The sequence below is a fragment of the Paraphaeosphaeria sporulosa genome (assembly GCF_001642045.1).
Source record: "Paraphaeosphaeria sporulosa strain AP3s5-JAC2a unplaced genomic scaffold CC84scaffold_14, whole genome shotgun sequence".
NCBI classification, from domain to species: Eukaryota; Fungi; Ascomycota; class Dothideomycetes; order Pleosporales; family Didymosphaeriaceae; genus Paraphaeosphaeria; species Paraphaeosphaeria sporulosa.
This window is the reverse complement of record NW_017253373.1, coordinates 829,726-849,316: the sequence shown is the minus strand read 5'-3', so window position 1 is coordinate 849,316 and position 19,591 is coordinate 829,726. Positions and strand designations below refer to the sequence as shown.

General features: G+C 49.8%; 4 protein-coding genes across 4 annotated transcripts; 2 read left to right on the top strand and 2 right to left on the bottom strand.

Moving 5' to 3' along the window:
• Nucleotides 1–8,140: 8,140 nt before the first annotated feature.
• Nucleotides 8,141–8,924, bottom strand: CC84DRAFT_1181297 (uncharacterized protein; the record flags this gene model as incomplete). Its single annotated transcript, XM_018180548.1, has 2 exons — nucleotides 8,141–8,479; nucleotides 8,550–8,924. 2 exons carry the CDS (start codon nucleotides 8,922–8,924, stop codon nucleotides 8,141–8,143), a joined length of 714 nt encoding a protein of 237 aa, XP_018030209.1.
• A 1,112-nt stretch (nucleotides 8,925–10,036) lies between these two features.
• Nucleotides 10,037–10,582, top strand: CC84DRAFT_1222843 (uncharacterized protein; the record flags this gene model as incomplete). Its single annotated transcript, XM_018183428.1, has 1 exon — nucleotides 10,037–10,582. The coding sequence occupies one exon, from the start codon at nucleotides 10,037–10,039 to the stop codon at nucleotides 10,580–10,582; it is 546 nt and encodes a 181-aa protein (XP_018030208.1).
• Nucleotides 10,583–12,784: 2,202 nt separating this feature from the next.
• CC84DRAFT_1181295 (uncharacterized protein) lies at nucleotides 12,785–13,777 on the bottom strand (the record flags this gene model as incomplete). The annotated part of the gene is made up of 1 exon (XM_018180547.1): nucleotides 12,785–13,777. One exon carries the CDS (start codon nucleotides 13,775–13,777, stop codon nucleotides 12,785–12,787), a length of 993 nt encoding a protein of 330 aa, XP_018030207.1.
• A 3,281-nt stretch (nucleotides 13,778–17,058) lies between these two features.
• CC84DRAFT_1181294 (uncharacterized protein) lies at nucleotides 17,059–19,068 on the top strand (the record flags this gene model as incomplete). Its single annotated transcript, XM_018180546.1, has 6 exons — nucleotides 17,059–17,442; nucleotides 17,606–17,768; nucleotides 17,867–17,958; nucleotides 18,003–18,084; nucleotides 18,246–18,445; nucleotides 18,643–19,068. The coding sequence occupies 6 exons, from the start codon at nucleotides 17,059–17,061 to the stop codon at nucleotides 19,066–19,068; spliced, it is 1,347 nt and encodes a 448-aa protein (XP_018030206.1).
• Nucleotides 19,069–19,591: the final 523 nt, after the last annotated feature.

The following is a 19,591-nucleotide window of genomic DNA, read 5'->3' as shown; positions in this document are numbered from 1 at the left end:
ATAGAAAGTAACGCGCTAAACTATAGTTATAATGTCTATAATAGAAGTAGAGCTACTTACTATAAAATATATTATAAAAGAAGTAATGGCGCTCTAGAGATTATTTCTTAAGCTCTAACTTATACTCTAATTAGACTATATATTACGATAATTAATAAATAATACGCCTAATAATAGCACCTAGCGAACGCGTTTAGACGCGCCTAAGGCACGTAGATATTTAAAATATATGGCTAAGGCAAGAATATAAGCGTAGAGGGTTTAATCTAGAGTATATCCCTACTTAGGACATACCAGCTAATGGGCTTATAAAGAGCTTGCTAAAATAAGTATTTAAGTAGTTTAAAGAGCTTTTAAATATCACGAGCACGGGATTTCACGTATAGGATAATATATAGGAAGATTAGGAAGCCTAGTAATATAGTTTTAAGTAGGGAGGACACCCCCCTCCCCTAGGGACATAGCTTAAATAACTAAGAGGTTAATAAGCTTACTAAGGAGCTCCTTAACGCGTTAGTGATGCACTAAGAGTGACTCTAAGGCTCCCTTATTACCTCCTCCCTACTCCTCCTCCTCTCCCTCCTCCTGTACTAGATGCTCCTCGTCACTGAGGAGCACCTATAGAATAATGTAGTAGTGGCGGATCTCCTACGTATAGAATAAGTTAGTAGAGTATATAAATAGTTCTTAGATGAGTACTTATAGTGTAAATGCTAGAGTTAATTGTGGTAGTTAGCTATAGAGTGGTGGTAGTAGCTTTAGTGGGGCTAATAATATAAATAAGCAACGTATATTACGTTGGAGTAGCAGAAACCTATAGCGGTACGTAGGGGTGACCTGCTAAGTAATGCCAGTAATGGTGGCTGCGCCCCTTAGCGCGATTATGACACGCTCTATTGGAGTGGCCAGTAAGCGCGCTTTTTATACAACCTAGATAGGGCTGCGCTTGAAGTACGCCCAGATTACTACGCCAAGAGGGCGTACACAGCGGTGGCGGTAAAGGTGAGGGCAAAAGTGATGGGGTACGTGGGTGGAGACGCGCGCGAGGCGGCGGACGCGGAGCGTGGGTGGAGGAGTTACGGCGCGGGGCGGCGGAGGCAGCGTTAGTGGCAGTGGAGTGGTTGTGAGCGGCGTAGGCGCGAGCTGCGCGTTTGGCTCTGCTCTACGCACATTGTTAGCGCTGTCAACCAATAAAAAACCAGGGTAATACGGTCGGGTGTGTGAGCATGAACAGGTACGTACAATTGCCATAATGAGCTTGGAGAGAAAAGATCTTTTAACAAAGTGAGCGACGTGATATACTATTGCGCGCTCGCAAACGCTCCATAGCACGTGACTACCTTAGCAATGAGCTTCTTGAGCAGGAGCGCAACGCATATAAATAGGCGACGCGCGTAAGCGCGCTTCACCTGGGGGGTGTGTGACGTGAAACGCCATTGGGCAGCTCCTCTGCGGAGCTCCCTTGTATGCTCGGGGAGCTTCCTGTACGTATATGGCTAGTTCTGCGCTTAGACCTGGTAATATCTCTATATATGGAGCGTGGGAGCTCTCTCCTACACTCCAGTGATAATACTATAGATCACCCTGAACTGCTTGCCAAGCTCCCTCCAACATCTCGATTGTCGTAGCGCAATGTATTCATTAGGCATGGCTAACGCTTCCACGTTACTAAATTACCGTTGGTCATGGTCCCGTTGGTTGCGGTGGTATCTCCCTGCGTCCTAGAAACTCTGTACCGATGTTGTCAATGTCTTGGGCATAAACCCAGCGTAGGCAGCCTTCGCCTTGCAAGGCCTTTCAAGGTTAATATATTGGGGACTGTTCCTTGCGTAGCGCTTTCGGTGCCTTGATAGGGATGTTGTCAATGATACTACTACTATTGAGCTTTTCTATTTCTTCCCTAGTATCCCAGCCAAAGTTCACGCTGAATAAAATTTTCCCACCCACGCTTCGAGGGATGTCAGTACAGAAATAAATTTGGGAACTATATAGTAACCTTGGAAGCCTCATGAAGCGTGTGGCGACCTTCGCTATGGACTTATTTGTAGATTGTGTTGCGATCCCTACTCTGGTGATGGTTACATGGCGGTGCTTTCGGCATCATACTTCTATCGCTCCTACTATGCTTCTGCTATACTGTACATCCTTCCAACGCTCTCGGATGAGTTAGGTAGTGGTGATACGAGGAAAAGTGTGCGACTACATGGGCGTACAGCCCTATAGCCATATACTTGCCACGCCTTTATGCTATCCCTGCTATCTCTCCCAGCGTTATAGAGCATTTCATAGTACTTGGTGTAGAGAAGTTTGAGGGAGAGGGTACCCGGTCATGTGACCTCCAATAATCCGGCATCGGCTTGAATACACCAAGGCCTAGTTGTTGTAGCAAGAGAGGTGCACTTGGGGTATTTGAAAGTTCTATTAGTCGCTTGTAACTTGGAACTAGCTCATTCTGTGCGAGCAAGTACAAGTACTAAATTATCTGTACGTTACTCGTTTGATGCCCGCCTTGAAAACGCGATCACATTTTTAATAGCTCCAAGTAGTACGAGCACTTGTACTTCTCCATGCAATCTTGAGGGTACTAGTATGTTGGCTTATTAACGCTCCTTCGCCTACCATCTTACTACAAGGTTGGTCAAAATTTCTAAGCGCCCTAGGTAAGTAATTTTGGAAGTCTCCATACAAGTTAAAAACACGTTGACGTCTCACATGAATATGCTCACATCGAAGCTCCATAGCTGGATTAGGATTAGGAGTAAGTGTCGAAAGGTAGAGTTCCAATGAACATATATTCTAACAATTACGTTGCAAGTGAAAATCTTCCTTTTCCATCCGTCAGCATGGCTGAACTCTGTAGTCAATTACACTGTCAATGGCGGTGCAACCGTAACTAGAGAGCGAGTTTTGTATTAGGCGTAAACCATGCCACAATGCCCTTCCAAAAAGGAGTAATGATATTCATCGTTGAGAGAGCCGTACATCAATTTGTGTCCTAGTTTTGCAAGCGATCGCTGAGTATGAACAGGCCTATAGGGACGTTGAGCCCTGAAAGTAACGTTTTTCGAATAACGAGGGTAACAATAGATGCTAGAGGAATAGGAAAAGACCAACCTGATGACCGAAATAAGCTCTTTTGAGTTGCATCATTATATTTGTCCATCCATGCAGACTGGTTACACCGCGGAAAGGTGCTGCGTCACGACTATCTTACTAATCTATCAATCATCACAGCTTGACGTCCAGTAACTCTGAAAGCGGAATCTAGCCTAGTGCCGTGATTCCAGCAGCGAATGATGGCCAAGACTGCGATTTGAAATCAAATTGCCTCTATATTCAGAGTCAAACGTAGTGGAGGCACTCGAAGTATAGAGGCGTAGTAGGTAGCCTACCAGAAAATATATCCAAGCGCATGTACTAATAGTTGAAAGCGAGTGTCTCGAGGTACTAACGATCTCGCGTGATACTCTATGTGTATACGGCAAATAGGAAGGACTGTCTGCTTAGGTTATGCGTGCATCCACTCGACAAGGAAAGGGATTATGTGCGGGGATTTAATGGTCTCCTGTTTTTTTCCACAGCTCTAGAGGAGATTTACCCAATCGAGGGTCTCACTGATTGAGTTTTAAGACGTCTGATTCACACGCAAAAAGATGGATGCGAGCACCATCATCTCTTCTACCCTACTCGTGCAAGCTTTCACAGACGCGTGTTACGACACCCATTCTTTTTCATGATGGAGTTACGAGCGCGTCTACAAGTTCCAAAGTAATCATGATGGTAGACAAAATTAAGGCCCTATGCTCTTGGTGCAATAAAAATGACTGAGATAACTCTTAGGGCCTTTATCTGCGGGTTCTATATGAAGGCGTTTTAGTGAAGAGTACGATATATAAATAGATTGGTATTATTGCCTCTGCGCTTCTTTAACTAATCGGAGGAACTGGTGTAACGAGTTGTATATATTAGCAAGGAATATGTTGTCCATGCGCGCGAATGGGGTGGAGGAACGGGCATCGTCAAAGAGGGGACACTTCACCATTACCTGAAACCAGCAAACGCTAAAAAACTGTAAGATCTTCTTGACAGCCGTCGACGCTATAGAAGTGCCCTATCACAAGATATGATTGCCTGCGTCCTCATTCGTGCACTAGAACCTACTACTGGCTTCCTACGCACGTGTCTATGAAATGAACATGTTTTCTTATGAAAACCTCCCAAGATCATGCCTCCTTCCAACCACGTATTGAGCCCATTGGTTCACATTCATATGGAGAGGCTCGATGGTAACGATTCTTTCTGAATAAGTGCAAAAACCCAACCCTATCCGCCAGCTTCAAGGTAGCCCGACATACTCCAGTTTAATTACCACCATAATCATCAGGCTTGCAAACCTCTAAACGCATCCAAGCTGACTTAGAAAAGGCACACATTCTACAAACTGCCAACGAGGCGGGCATAATAGATACAAAAAGCTGAGCAGTTGAGCGGTAGTAAGCAACTAAGTAAAGAAGGTTACAAGTGTAGTAAAGCTCTGCCACTATAGTACAAAAAGCGATGAAGGAGCGGACTAACGAAGAGAATGAAAATCGGAAGAGATAATGGGACCCAAGGAAGCCTTTTTCTTGCGTGAGAAGGTTAGTGTTTCTTGCATCTCCTGCCAGAACATCGATCCGGATTGAAAGGCAGTAGGATTTTGCGACCCACTCTGACGGAGTGTAGAAGACCCAAAAATGACTCGACAATGCTGAAGTGGGTACTTCGAACTCCTGCCAGCGGTTGGAGCCTGATGCCTAGACGTATTCCAAGTGTCCTAGAAGGGGCCCCCTCATTATGACCCGGTTCACATGGACCGGAGGACCTAGAAAGTTGCAGAAACACGGCTGCTTGCGTGCTCGTACGTGCTCCAAGCACTCGGCGCAGATATGGTGTCCGCAGTCTAGCCTATACATTCTATTGACTGGCGTGCTCTTGGGGTCATCGCAACATCGCATGTAGCATGCCCCACTATCGTGTAGTGGAACACAGCGTTGTTCCAAATGCGGGTGAACCGGGCAAGGGTTCGCGCGGCCCAGGGTTGACAGAGTGTTGAAACACGATTCGTGAACGAACTGGCTTTGTGAGCGGCTGACACAAGGAGGAAATGACTGTAGATACTCACGCCGTGACATTTGGTGAATTGAGAGACCGAGAATCTATCTTCGACCAGGTTTTTGTGACAAATAAGGCACAGCATGTCTTCCAGAGAACTATCGCCAGGCTGATAACCAAATCGTGCCATCCAGCTAGGGACCATGAAACTGGCAGCCCGAGATGTGGTTTTGATGGCAAAAGAGATGGATCGGCCTACAGCTTGTGGGATGCGCATGTAGCCTCGGACATTATTGAAGCCCTGATTGACCCACCGTCGGATACGATGGCTCATAAGGCTGGAGCTATGAAAAGAGCTCCGATAGCGGGCTGATTGGGATGAAGCACGAGTGGAGTTGGGGCTGGTAATAATTAGGCTAATTGAGGGACGAATCTGTGGGGGTAGTTGTTCCTCTGGGCCAGCGTTCCGCGAGAACTTGATATACGAACTGGTAGCAACCTGATATTGCAAACAAGTCCCTTGTGACTGTGCCGCGTGTCTGATAGCAAACAAGTCTTACTGCTTGTGTTTCACATATGACTTGGAAAACATGTCTGTAGATGCTTGTGCAAACCTCTCAATAGAAACTTCATGAACCGGAGGACCTAAGCCAGTAAGATTCTATAGGACGCAAGTACGTGGGATGCGCACGTGCAGCCGTTCCCATCTTGATAGTAAACTCGTCCTGCATGCTTAGCATGGTGGACTAGCATGGGAACGGAACCTAGTAGTTACTTTTAGGTGAGCACTAAGTAGGTCTATGGTCGACGTAAACATTGCAAGGTGACACGGCAAATCTCTTGCGCCGGTGAGAGATGGTGAACTACATTGATGACAACCTAATTCATGGTGACGTCACTTCCGCTCCCATATTGCCCTCGATATCGCGGTACTACCTTCGTTGATTACGTCCCCATAGGTCATGTGATATTACGCGTAGTAACTGCCACACCCACGAACGATGCCGTGACTTAAGATGAGGATGAAACCCGCGGAAAAGAGTACCCAAAACTCGACCAACATATCTTGAGCCGCTAGTTTCTAAACATGTTTCCTCAAAGCACGCAATACTCAGAACTTCACTGCTAACAGTGACCCACTAGATTGTTAACTCTGGTCCCATTGTAATAACATTTACGACAATTGAAAATCCAACTTAGTACCTACGGACCTAGCCACATGAAACTATTATAATGTCAATATTCGTAGTAAATCAAGGCACTGTCAAGACTGTACTTGGCAGCTATTCCACACTGGTTAGAATCATCGTTACTGTAGCAGATCTTTACTCATGTGTTCGGAAATGGTAAGCTCACTGACACTGGAAATGGAGAGAAGACGAATGGCAATTCGACAGGCTGCGGCTTGTGGACATACTATGTCGCCGAGATATACGGGAGGGTTCGTGTGATGTTACGTGATTTTGGATGATTACTTTGGCGGACACCGGGAACCAGAGGCTGAACCTAATCAAAGCAATGAACCGTAAAAAAGTTTGACGTATAGGCACTAGTGGGGGCCTGGGCGATACGGATAATAAATAACACCTAGTCCAGTGTTTAATTCAGGACAGTGCCACCAGTATCGTGAACAAAGTCATTCTCGAGTGGATCACTTTAGATTCACCGGTACCTGATCAGATCGTTATAATGAAGACGCGGGTGTGGTCGAATGGCAGCGAGCCAAGCCCAGATGTGGGCTGCCTAGTTCGATACTGTAAGCAAGTAGACTCAATGGCGCGTCAATTGTTGGAGCAGTGTCACTACGCCAGGCAATAAGATCCAGGAAGACCTCGAAAGCGGTATACTGACACAGTATGGAGAACTTGTTGAGTGTTCCCAAGCGGGGCCTTGCTGTCCTGCCCACTACCCTTGAACTCGTCGTCGCCACCGCCAAGCAGTGTTCTGGTCGAAAGCCGCGCTAGCACCTGCGTAAACGCCGGAGCCATCACCAAGGTCGCCTACCTCTGACACGCGAGCTTGTTGGTAATAGCTTCTTCCGGTGATGTTTGAAAAATTCCAGCAGAAGGTACAGGATATCGAGTTGCTCCTGATAGAGGTTTCGAAGAAAGGGGAAGCCAAACCATGTCTACAAAGTCGATTCCACTTACTATTTATAGGCCTTGGCATCTGAAAAATATCAGTGGCCTCCTGCTTCGCCTTGAGGAATAGCTTGACAAGCTTCGTTGCTAGATATTCGTTGGAGTCATGGTAGATGGAATTCCCCCTGCCTTGATTGCCGATACGCCCTGTGCAGCTAACGCGGTGGACAGACTTTGTAATACTATCGTGCGTCGTAAAAGGCAGGCTATATTTAGAAGCATGTTGCGTGATGATGCCGGGTTGGTAGATTGGAAAAGCGTGAAGATTGAAGGGGATCCGATGTGTGGACGTCGGGCGATCGCCATAGGCTTGTGGGACATTTCATGGTGGAGAAGCGTCGGCAGCGAGGTGTACGAAAGGAACCTTCCTGGTAGCAGCGCAGACGGAGCGGATTTCGAGAATCGCAAAAGCATCATGAGATCTGCAGCTGAGAATATCGCAGCCATGAACGACAAGGCAAAGTCGGTCAGAACGGGTTCACAAGGAAAGGTCTCCCAGAGGGATGACGGGAGTCGACGAGTCAGATTACGAGGGGCAAATGCAGTTTCAGGTCGATGGGGGCTTCGAATCGCCTTAGTTCTTCAGAGAACATGTGGTAAAGCATGCTCTGTTTGGCTTTGCTACGGTGGTCAGAACCTGGCCAATGCAAAGTTTGTTCGAGGTATCGTCCACGGAGATACTGTCAGCCAAATGACGGTATTACACCGGAATTGACGCACGGCTATCCTCCCTTATTCATAGCAAGTCTTCTCGCACCTGTATCGATACCTACCTGGGCTGAGGCAGCGCGCTCTCGCGCTATTTCGTACGGGTGTTGAAGGATGTGGTCGAGAGCAATTCCAGCCGGACGACAGCTGTGTGGATCTCAAAAGCGGTTCTCTTTGGGGTCTTTCGGATTTCTCGGCTGCTAAAATCGGGCATCTACCCCCTCCCCGCAGTCGAAGCGACTTATACGTCCCTGCATGGGGGGAGGGCAACTCGGCCGACTGGCGGTGAAGTAATCCGTCGAGTTGGGTTGATGTTTGATTTGCTCGGAGCGAGCAACTAGGCCGCTCACAAAGTCATCAAGATCACAAACGTGTGAGGACAGTACTTTTACAGCCAGAGTTGTGCCACGATCAGGCGGAGAGGTGCCGGAATTGGTGCGATATTGAAGCCGTGCTGGTAGAAGATGTCGCCTTCTCCGAGCGGTGATTGCCTTGCATAGATCAGCTCCCATCTTGATGAATATGGAATCACGAGATACCTGGGACTGTAGTGGTCTTAGGTTTTCATTGACCGTGTCTTTGTCCGCTTCTGTGTCCCAAGGGACGAACCAACATGTGAGAAGGAGTACGCTTCCTCCCGGAGGATCCAGCGATGCACTGATAGGAGTATAGCGGGAAGTGAATCGTGCCTAGGAACAAGCAGGCGTTGAGATATGCGGGAGCCCGCTCGGTATTGGCGAAGCAGGCGAGGATCGTCACAGCGTGTGTCCCCGCCAAGCTTGCTCGAATTTCGTCTTTGGTGCTCAGCGGACGAGATTGTCCAGTGGGAACCGTTGTGGCTGGGGCGCTGTTGATAGCCGTAGAGGATGCCGTAATGATATGTGCAGGCAAGGAATCGCTGCAGCGTGCCGCCATTGGACTTCTCCACTTCGCCACGTCCACCACGCGATGCCTTCCATGCCTATTCGAAGGCAAATGCTGCATTCTGGGCCCATTGTTCCATCGAAACGCTCTTCTGCCTCATCCACAAGCCATTATGCCTCGGTGGACGCTGTACAAAGCGGCTCGCTCCAGGCGTGACGCAAGTGCAGACCAGAATGCTGTTCAAATTTTTGCTTGGCAGCCTCGCGCTAACCTATATTGACCTCAACCGTGCTGTAAAAGATGCGGTGATTCGCAATGGTGTATGCTGAAGTCGTGTTGTTGTTGAAGAGTGCTGCGTGCGTCGTTGGATGGTGTCAGGGATAGACACAGCGGACCCGCCATTCGAGCGCCTCCATGCCTTCCCACTCAGACTGCACTCCATCTTATCCCAGCTCGGTTCTGCAATGGCCTTGTACGTAAGATTGGATGAAGGTCCTCTGCTAGATCTTGTCAATGCTGACCGGGGACATGCGCCTACGATCTAGCTCTCGACGAAGACTCGCCGTGTGAAGCTGGCGCAGATACAGGGCTGACCTGCCGATGGTGTCGAGAACCTGGAGCGACTCCACTCCGCGGGTTCCGGTCAATGTCGTGGCGCACCTCTGCGCTCCAACTGTAACGGGCCCGGCCACATCAAGTAGCATCACAAGCAGCATACGTTTGCCCGCGGCCTATTCAGGACGACTAGAGCCACCATGCTCGTGATGTTGACGCGGGGAAAGGATGGCAGTTCTCGGTGTCATTGCGACCCACGTTTGGTTCGGACCTGGGCCGCCACGTGTCAAACGCTCCAAATCAGTTCATCACGACTTTGACGCGATCTGACATATATATGGAGCAGAGAAATCGATTCACCTTCAACCTAAGCCCAGGCCGGAGCCGCGAGGGGCCCCTGCTATTGAGAAAGGGGCCACGAGAAGCCTGACGGAAACGTGCGTTTGTCGCTGCGGGTTTCCGAAGAAGCGGCCGGAGTAGGCGAAAGCGCATAGCTACACAGACTGTCTTCCCATCTCCTCGCCCCCGAGTCGGCCGGACAGTACATTTATGCTTTCACAAGGTGCGTGGTGTTCGATCTCGAAAGCGGCACAAGCTCGACCGACCCTGAACCCGATCTCCTTCACGGGGCGCAACCAGGAAATCGCAGAATCTTGCGCAGTACTACCTAGACCAACATGGCAGGCTGGCCACACGAATCGTCGTTGAATAACGGTGAGACCTCCGGCGAACACGCCAGCAAACAACGGCAGAACGAGCTCAAAAAGTCGCCAAACATCCCGAACGGCCTTGATGAAGGCATACCAGCTATACTCGGCACAAAGGAAGACGTCCCCGTTACAGGCGCGGGAGAGATATACCTAAAGTCCAGCTTCTTGTCCGCGGCCGGGTCCCAGGGGTCCCAAGAGATTCATCTCCAAGAACCGTCACTCACATACGCCCGATCTCCCTTCTCCTCACTTGACCGGTCCCAGACAGCAGCCATGGCTGTAACAGAAGTCATTGTTCTATCGCCACGGTCAACGACGAAAAACACGCCCTATGTACGTTGGATGCATCGCATCGCAAGGCGGTGGCGGGTTTCCACGACGCTTGCAGCGACCTTCCAAGGCAGGCAACATTTCCGGAAGATCCCAGGAGGGGAGCAGTACGGGTTGCAATCCCCACCGCGTACATCATCGGATGGATCATCGGATCCCGCTCCCAAGTCCTCGGCCCGCTGAGGGCAATCTGAGCCTGTACAACCGTTTTCCCCATGTCTGTGCAATCCTGGGACCACGCTCACCATATGCGGCGGCATCTTGAGTGTGATCAAAGTGAGGCGCAGGCGTAGCCACTTCCATAATATGATAGCTCAACCCGTCGCAGTATACGCTCGATGAGGCGCGTGGACGTACCGGGCTTCGACAGCTCTAGTGGAAGGACGGGTCTCCTGGATGGAGAACGTGGTGGCTAGGCAAGGCGCGTGGAGATGGACTGGGGGTTAAGTGATCCTGCGTTGGGCAGTGCCATTCCAAGCAGGTTCAGGCTGCCTCTATCATGGTTACCGGCTAAAAAGCCTGTTCGTTGTGTCAGGGTAAAGGAGGACAAGCAGGATTTCTCGGGATGATGTTAATTTTGCAGCTGAGGAGATAGAGTCTGGCTGCCATGGTGCCGCCTCACTGTATCCTCTGTCAATGCGACGACAATGACTGCTGGCAATTGTGGTGCTGGTTATGGTGATAGGTGCAGCAACAGTTGTTTGTTGTTGTTGCCGCTGCCTACGAATACACATCATAAGGAGAGCCGAAGGTTCCGTGAGAGCTACCAGGACGCTTTGGCCTGTGCGTAGACTTGACACAGCCGGCGCGGCGAGAGTTCGATGTGCTGTACTCTGTACACCAGACGACGATTTGAATCACATGTCGCTTCGAATCCATTACGTCTCGAGATGTAGATATATACAACTTTTGGGAAACAATCGCGAATACGTGTCGTCCACACGAAGCCACGACGCGGAACCGGGCCTCTTAGATAGGACAGCCTGCCAGGATATGCGGATACGGCGCAAATAATGCATCGATGTACCTGGGTTATCGAAGATATTGTGCCCTATAAGATGACCAAGCTGGGATCCATGGAACTTCCCTGGGGATTACGATTACCCGCATGGCGGTTGTGTACCTGTGATCCCACCGGCGAAGCTTCCAGACGTGCACAGTTCTCCTGAGTTGGCTCCGCGTCATGGCTGGTATGGCCGTTTGGGAACGTCGTTTAGCGCTGCGCAGAGGTGACCGCGTTCGTAAGAGAAGATAGAAAGGCAGAATGGACATGTGTAAAGATCTGGGATGATGATTTCAACCGTTGTTGGCTGGCAGTCAAGCGAGTTCTTACGCTCAACATCCATAGTTTACACCATATTGTGTCTTCTCAAAACACTACTGGTTTGAGCTTTCCATCCCCCTTGTGACAAGTCACACGTGGCTTGAGGTTCAGCGCTCTAAGAGCTTGGCGGCCATATTCAGCCGAAGCCCAGCACGCGTCGAGTGATCAGGTGCGCTTGGTACATCGTGACTGGGAGCTTGCCTATAGAACCGTGTCCACGCATCTCCTGCCCTATGCCCCGAAACTGGAACAGGTAAAGGATGGTGTGCTGGCGAGATTTTATGTCTCGTAACTCTGCTGGTGCCTATGGAGGGCGCTGGTGGAGACGAGAGAAGTTTCCCATGCCAGCTTGCAGCGCCAAAAGAACGGATCGAACAGCTCTGAAGGTTTACTCTGATCACGACACCGGGATCATCAGACCTGCCATCGATCAATCCACCAAACGGTTTTCTCGAGACTCTGTAACCAGTTCATTTACCATATTCTCTGTGACCTGCTTGGACCATTGCTTGAGAAGTAACGCGCTCCTGTTGGGATAGGCCTGTGGAGCTCTTCACGGCTAGCAGGGCTATTTCTCATCTCCCTGCTGCACCTGGCTACGTACGCAAATTTTTCTGTCTGTCGCAACGACTCGGCTTGCGATCAAACATGACGTCGATCTCACACAATTCAGCCCCCCGAAATCAATCTCACGGTGTTGTTCACTTCATAACTATCTCCATTCGTACTGACCTCAATAGCCACCGGCTTCGAGATACGGAATACGTCGTTTCAATACCGTCAGACTTGTTTGATCTGACTTTGATTTCCGTCATGAAGGACTTCCATGGACCATCTAACTCATTTCAATCAGGCCTGCATTCCAGGTCCCCCGTTTGCTTAATGTAACCATGTCCGTGTAAACAAACCCCCTAAAAACAATCCCGTCAAAACAATCCCGTCAAAACAATCCCGTCAAAACAAATCCCCTCGAAATCCAGCTCCATCACATCGACCTTGATGATTACACCCATCGCTCATGCACAGTCTCTGTCGGTCACTATCCATATCCCAGGCATCATCTATCTAGCCAAGACGCTCCTGAGATAGGAAACTGTCTTGTTCGCTAGTGCCAGCCGATTTACCGCGTCGACGACTACTGGACAATTTGGATCGTTTGGGAGTCGAAGCAAAGCAGCCACAACGTCGGTGTCTGGCATCGCCTCAAGCAACATCGCAGTGCATGCAGGCAGCACGCAGAAGAATACAATGTACCCAGTCAGGCAGAGCATGCGGTAGCGCATGAATCGAAGGGCGTTCGTGTAGAGCTTCTTTATGTATGTGGGACCCTGACGAGCATTCACCCATTCATCCGCGTGATTAGCCCACCGCAGGGGTCGGAAAAGGATAGCTGCCTGATGATGGTGGTAATACGTGGCGACCAGGAGAAGGTAGACCGCAAGGGTTGCGTTTCCGAACGTCGTGTTCGGCGGTGAGAGTAGCGCCACGAATACCAGGACAGTATCGGCACATGCGTACCTAACTATGGCGCCTGCAGCGTCGATGTGTAGTGCGAGATAGCCGCAGCCGATGCCTACGAGGGCGGAGATCTCATTCAGCAGCCACTCGGCAAGGCGGTATGTCTCATACACGAACCAGAGCACCACAGCAACGCGGAGAAGTCCAATGACCGACGCTGCTTCTGGTGACAGAGAGGTAGTGGAAAGCATCGTTTCCATGGCCTCGAAACGCTCCGCGAACCAGGGTACCACAACGCTGCGGAGAAGTTCGATCACGTCGGCCGTAACGTTGTTGATGTGGACACGCAAGGGACCCGCAACGCTACAGAAAAGTTCGGTCACCTCAGTCGTGACGTTGATGATGGCGACACGCGACGGAGCCGCGACGCTACGGAGAAGTTCGATCACTTTGGTCGTGGCATTGTTCATGTTGAGGAGCAACTCCTGGACGTTGAGGTATGGAAGCACCGCGGCTCGTTGGAACAGTTCGTACACCATTGTACCTCGATAGTAAGAATAGATAGTTGCTGCGATACTGAGCGTGGAGTTGTCCATGGCGACGTTGTGATGGAGTATCTGTGTGGAATTAGCTGCTTATCAAAGTTTTAGGAATTCGGTTGACTACTTGTCTTGTTGAAGCGTAACACTGGTGTTATTGGAGTGCTGCAGTGTCGAGCGGATGAGCAAAGTCTAGGGTCCACACTGGGTCTGCAGTCATTTATATCGACGCGACGTCCGCACGTGCGCCTGGTTTGTCGCCATGGTTTGTTTGTTTGTCTGCCGCATATCCCGACCAACGTCACACGCAGCGCTACTGTGACATCCCGTGCACTATCGCAACACGGCAGCCTCGCGGCTGACTGCATAGACCTCCAAGAAAAGGGCTTTGGATGTAAAGGTTGGTTCCTCGTCCAACACGAAGCTTTCAACAGTAAACTGGTAGGTCGTAGAGTAGCCTGGTGTCCGATGATGCAAGAGAACACAAGGGAAACTGCAGCGAGCGTGCACCCAAGGACGACCGGAGAAATAATATTGTCGTAGACTATCCAAAGATTGAAGGGGATGTTGAAGTTCTAGCAGGCGCTATCAACTGAAAGGTCAGATCGAAGGCTTTGTTCGTGCACCTCATGGCGAGGGCCACCGAAACTGATAGTAATCTATTCTTCAGCTTCGTTGGCAGCCGCACTCGCGCTCGGTCATACTCAGGGATGAGCTAGTGCGTCGGGGTTCAGATCTACCAGCTGTGACACATAAAAGGCACGACCGCGCCGGGACTATTATTTGTTGCTGATTCGATTCGGTCTTGACGTACATGAGAATCCGAAGTCGAGGAATTCAACATGTAGAATTCAACATGTCCCATACGACTTGCACAATGATAACGAGCTAATTGCGATGCGCCGATATGAGTTGTTCTAGATACTAGAAAGTGCGCAACGATTCCCGAGGGAATCGATGTCGTGTGACCTCTGCGTAGAGTCATACACTACCTTGGCCTTTACCCTTGTTTGCTGAAGGGTTCCTGGAAAATCGACGGAAAGGATGCGGACATTGGACGACTTATCACGCTTGGAGTGTTTGAATGGGGGCCTGGATGGAGCGGCTAAGCTGCTCAACGTCGCCTAGAATTTGATAGATCCTAGGTCAGTTGTTTGATTGGGCAATGTAAGTCGCAGGAGAAACTTCACGTTGTAGGGTTCTTCAGGTTTGGAGTGGCGAGCGATATCCATATGGCTGCTATGCTGCTTGTTGACGTTGTTCTCGATCAGGCTGCTTCGCAATTTCTAATTGATGTATTTTAGTGGAGCGCACAGATCATCTCATAATCATACAATGTTGCAGAGAGCGCTCGATTGTATGAACCTTGGAAATTCCGTCTAGACTAGCTCTTAATGTGACGGCCTGTGCGTGCTTGCCCTGTATCAGATTCTGGCGGTTTGCGAAGGCGATCGTTCCCTGCTGTCTGAGGCCCATTGCTAAGACTGCGCTACTATATGTGAAGCTGAACATGGCCCAGCTATGGAAATTGAGAGGGAATGGATACCCTGCCATCAATATCCTCCACTATATTTGTTAGCAGAGACTCAAGATGGTATGATTCATGTAGTATCTCATGCAGGTAGGTAATTAATTTGTGGTTGAATGGGCCCGGGGGGCGTTCTGCGCAAGAAACCATCCACAATTTTCGCTTGTATCATCCATAGTACTATTTTTTGAAATTGTGTCTGCGATGATTTGAGAGTATGGATTACTGCACCTTCCTACGCCTTCTATGGTTGATATCGACCCTATTAAAAGCACCAGAGAAAGTTGTGGGTTCCAGTTTTCTAATCGTCCTCGCTGCCAGGCGCTGGGACAGCCACATGCATTCCACGGTGAGTAGAAGATATAGTTCCGCACCACGTAATTACCCCAAGTATTTCACTGTTTGCGACGTCATAAGTATATTTTTGTATTTAAAACCGTATAGTGCGCCAGCGTCATAATCGATAGTACTTTCATCTAGTGGCGTAGCTGGATGGAGAAATTTTCTCTCCACTAACGGGCTGCAAAATGATTGTCATGCTTACGTCTTGAAATCATGAAAGATGTTAGAACCCAAGGTATACTATACCTCACCTCTCCGGTCACGGGATATCCATCGAGACAGGACGTAACCAGGGACGATTAGGCCCAAGCTAACAGTAGCTAGCTATAAAAGCTAGGAAGCTGTCGGATCTAGTCCGACAGCGATTCGTCTCTCCTACAATCTACTTTGGCTGCCTGTCTTGTACCTATCTACATTGCTTGCCTGTGAATCCTGACAAAAGATGTTTGAAATTTGCTAGAAGGGATAGAATAAGCATTGACTGATAATGTCACTTGCTTTGATGAGCCGCCATATGATGGAATTAGGCTCTCAGTCAATCATCCTCGTCTCCCACAGGATTGGCCTACACTGGATCTTGAAATGTTGTGTGTTCAGAGTCAAACAACGTGCAAGAATGAAATAAGTCCACTCGATAACGGAATGGTCCGGTGTCCGACAATGCCCTACGATAGAATGTATTCCATCAGCTCCTCCCATGTTCAGGAGGTATCTTGTGATTGCGTATCCAAAATACGAGGGTATATGGCATATGAGTCTTGGCAGACAATAGGATGAGAAGACGCTGGCTACTCATGGGCTGCATTATTTCACCGAGTGCTCGAAGTGCGTAGAAGATATACCATAGCTCACCCGCGACCAGCAGATGTCACAGTGCCGATACTTCGAGGACAGAATCCAATAGACTATAGTAGGAGCGAACTAATCTCATAGATTATCTTCGCGTGATGATTCAACAACATCATTTTCAGGAGTGGCGTTAGTAGGGTCGTATTTACGAGTTTCATCTAAAGAGCAACCACTCCTGAATGGATGTGGCGAACTTATTTTTTGCTAACACGTTGTCTATTTCTGACATTGGCAGAAAGCATCCTGCGGCAGAATGGTTCATCTCAAAAGTATCACCAGTTTCACAAAGCAGCACTTTCTCTGACATGTCTAATGTTGGCTCGAGGAGGTAGATTAAGCCAAGGCCTTGCGTTACAAGCCCTGTACTTTATTTCTCTTGCCCACTTTCGACGACCTCGATTTGAGGTTGCCAAAAGGCGATGCCAAGCTCCCAACCTCTAGCAAGGGAGCCAACGCCTGTTGGAACGACGGTGTTGGGTCCTCATCGCGTAGGTTCTACGCCAAGTGGTCGGGGAAACACTAATTCAACACTCGTTTCTCTCCCCAGCATCTAAACAGGTGATATTTAGAAGCGTCGAAATGACAGCTTCGTGTGGGCAAGATTGTAGGACAATCAGCTATGGATGTTGTGATACGAGAACGTCCATGGGCAGCAATCATACCTAGCATTGCACCAAACGATAGGCGTGGCGCTCTGCTTGATAAAGCGCATCACATGTGGTTGCTCCTGATGGAAGTTACGAAGGTCCGAGAGCAGCGACTCTGGCTGGGGTGGATCGTTTATATCGAGAGGTTGGGAGCGACGAGGTTACTAACGAACCGCAACCCACGGAGAGGCCTCATTCCGGACAGCGAGTTCGTTCAAGGCAGCTGTAACTTTGTAGTCGAGGTGCGGAGGGTCAACGTGCGGCGGTTCAAGTTTTTCAAGACGGGTGGACTATTGACAAGCACCATGAGGTTCGGTAATCAGCGATCCATTGCGCCACGCCTTGACGCTAACAAGGTTAGCGGTATCGTTGGTATCGATCAGGCACCGACTGGGCAACTTGTCCATCCCTCACGTCAGCCTCAATTTCGGAATCACAAAACTTGCCATTAGTGGAGAAACGCTCTGTAGTTGCTCAATCATGCTCTCCCTTATCCCGCTTCTTCATTACCTCACATAGGGAGGAGCCCAATATCAATCAAGGGCATGTCATCAGATTTGGATCGTACCGGCCGTGTCCTACGCCAACGAGGCCGTCGTGAACCTCTATGATCCTGAGCTCGTACATTACTTGTCGGTGACCAGCATGATCCAAAATGGCTATTTTGCGCCTCACAAGCCATGTAAGCCTATTCTATCGTATAGACAACCTTCTGCTCGCCCGAGCTGAGATTGCCCATCGCATACGGAATGGGTTACATGTAGCGAACGAGTTTGATAGTGCCCAGTCCCAAAAAGAAAGTAGGAATTGGTGACGACACCCTGACCCAGATTATGTGCGGGGATATGCTCAACGCGTCGCGACCAGGGAAAGTGTGCTGGGGGGCGTACGCAAATTTTGCTCGTATTGAATGCAGGTCCATCACGTGAACCCTTGTCTCACGTTGATGCCGCCACGTCACCTCCCCTGTCTGAAGTGTCTCTCTAACGCTCTAGCAAGTGAGTCCGGGACGCATCCCCTGTGTGATGAGATGTGATGCCAGTCATGCCTGATCCACGCGTTTGTCACAACCATGCCGCTTCCCGTCTGCGTGCGACCTAACTCAGTCATCAGCCTCACCCTTGAACCTTCACCGGATCCGACCGCATCGACTTTCCAGAAACGTTGCCAACATTCGAGGGTCTCGTGGGTGCACCGTTGCTCTTCACACTGTTGTCGCTCTGCGTGTTCATGAACACGAGCATTCTCGTGTTGACCCATGACAGCCCATTCAACGCGATGAAGGAAGAGAAATCTGCCAACAAGATGGCTGATGACGGCTCGTTTATGAACCCTTCTAGTGAGCCCCCCATCCGACTGGTACCTTGATACTGACGCTCTTAGGGTGGCCCCAGGAGCAGCGATGCCAGGGCATAAGGACCGACGGAAAGCAATGCAGGCGCAAGGCCCTATCCGGCAGAACCAAGTGCCTCGGCCACAAGAACCAACCTGACCGCTTGAGCATGGGTGATGGCAAACAGCAATCTAGGGGATTGAACGTCGTGAACGCCGGATAGAAGGACACTCCCGACAAATCCCAGTCCGAGGGCTTGAGCGTCGACGGCGAACACGGGGATACACCCAAGCCAAAAGGCGGTATCATCAAGTTCAGCACCCACATCCCGGCCAAGGAGCAAACCACAGGGAGCAATCGACCTGGGGCGCCAGCAGAGCCGGTTCCGAGGCCGCTGGAACCTACCATCGTAACCTCGTCCAGCACCTGGACGTATACCGCACCCATGCGTCGTCCGCGGCATACTTCCTCCACCCAGGTCACCACTAGACCATCCAAGCATGGCATGCTGATACCTATGGCGCATGAAGGCAAGAAGGACCACGGCACCGTATCCCATGCTGCGTCCAAGGACTCCAAGGACGAGTTTGACGGGTTCAACATACAAATGCTTGCACGGCGCGTGCAGCTGATGCGCAGGGACATGTAAGTACCTGGCTGCAGACCCGCGTGATGCCCCTTGGAGACTCACGTGTCGCAGGCAACAAATGAGGCGTGATTTGGTGGATCTGTCCCATCGCGTGTGGAATCTTGAGCATCCCACTGCCCAGGAGATGATGCGGAGAGACGAGGATGGCTTCTCTCGCGCTTACAAATCGCCGCGCCATGGTTTGTTAGAGAACGAGGGTCAGTCGGTAGAACGGGAGGCATGGCCTTTGACGGGAGGGTAGGCTGGATAATCAGGACCGAAGGGGCTTCCGTCGGGCATGGATGTGCTAGCATGGTTGGAGAAAGAGGGTTCGGTACATCCCGGACGCGCACACTCATTTGTATTACCCATTTTGGCACTCCTGTTTGGACACACCCATCTGGATGTACTCATTTTCACTCACTTATCCAACACACATTGCTTTATGCACACTCCTTGAAACACACGACTTTCATACACAATCATTATCGATATGCCCATTCACTGTACGCCTATCAACTACAAGGTTGCTCCAACTCGTACG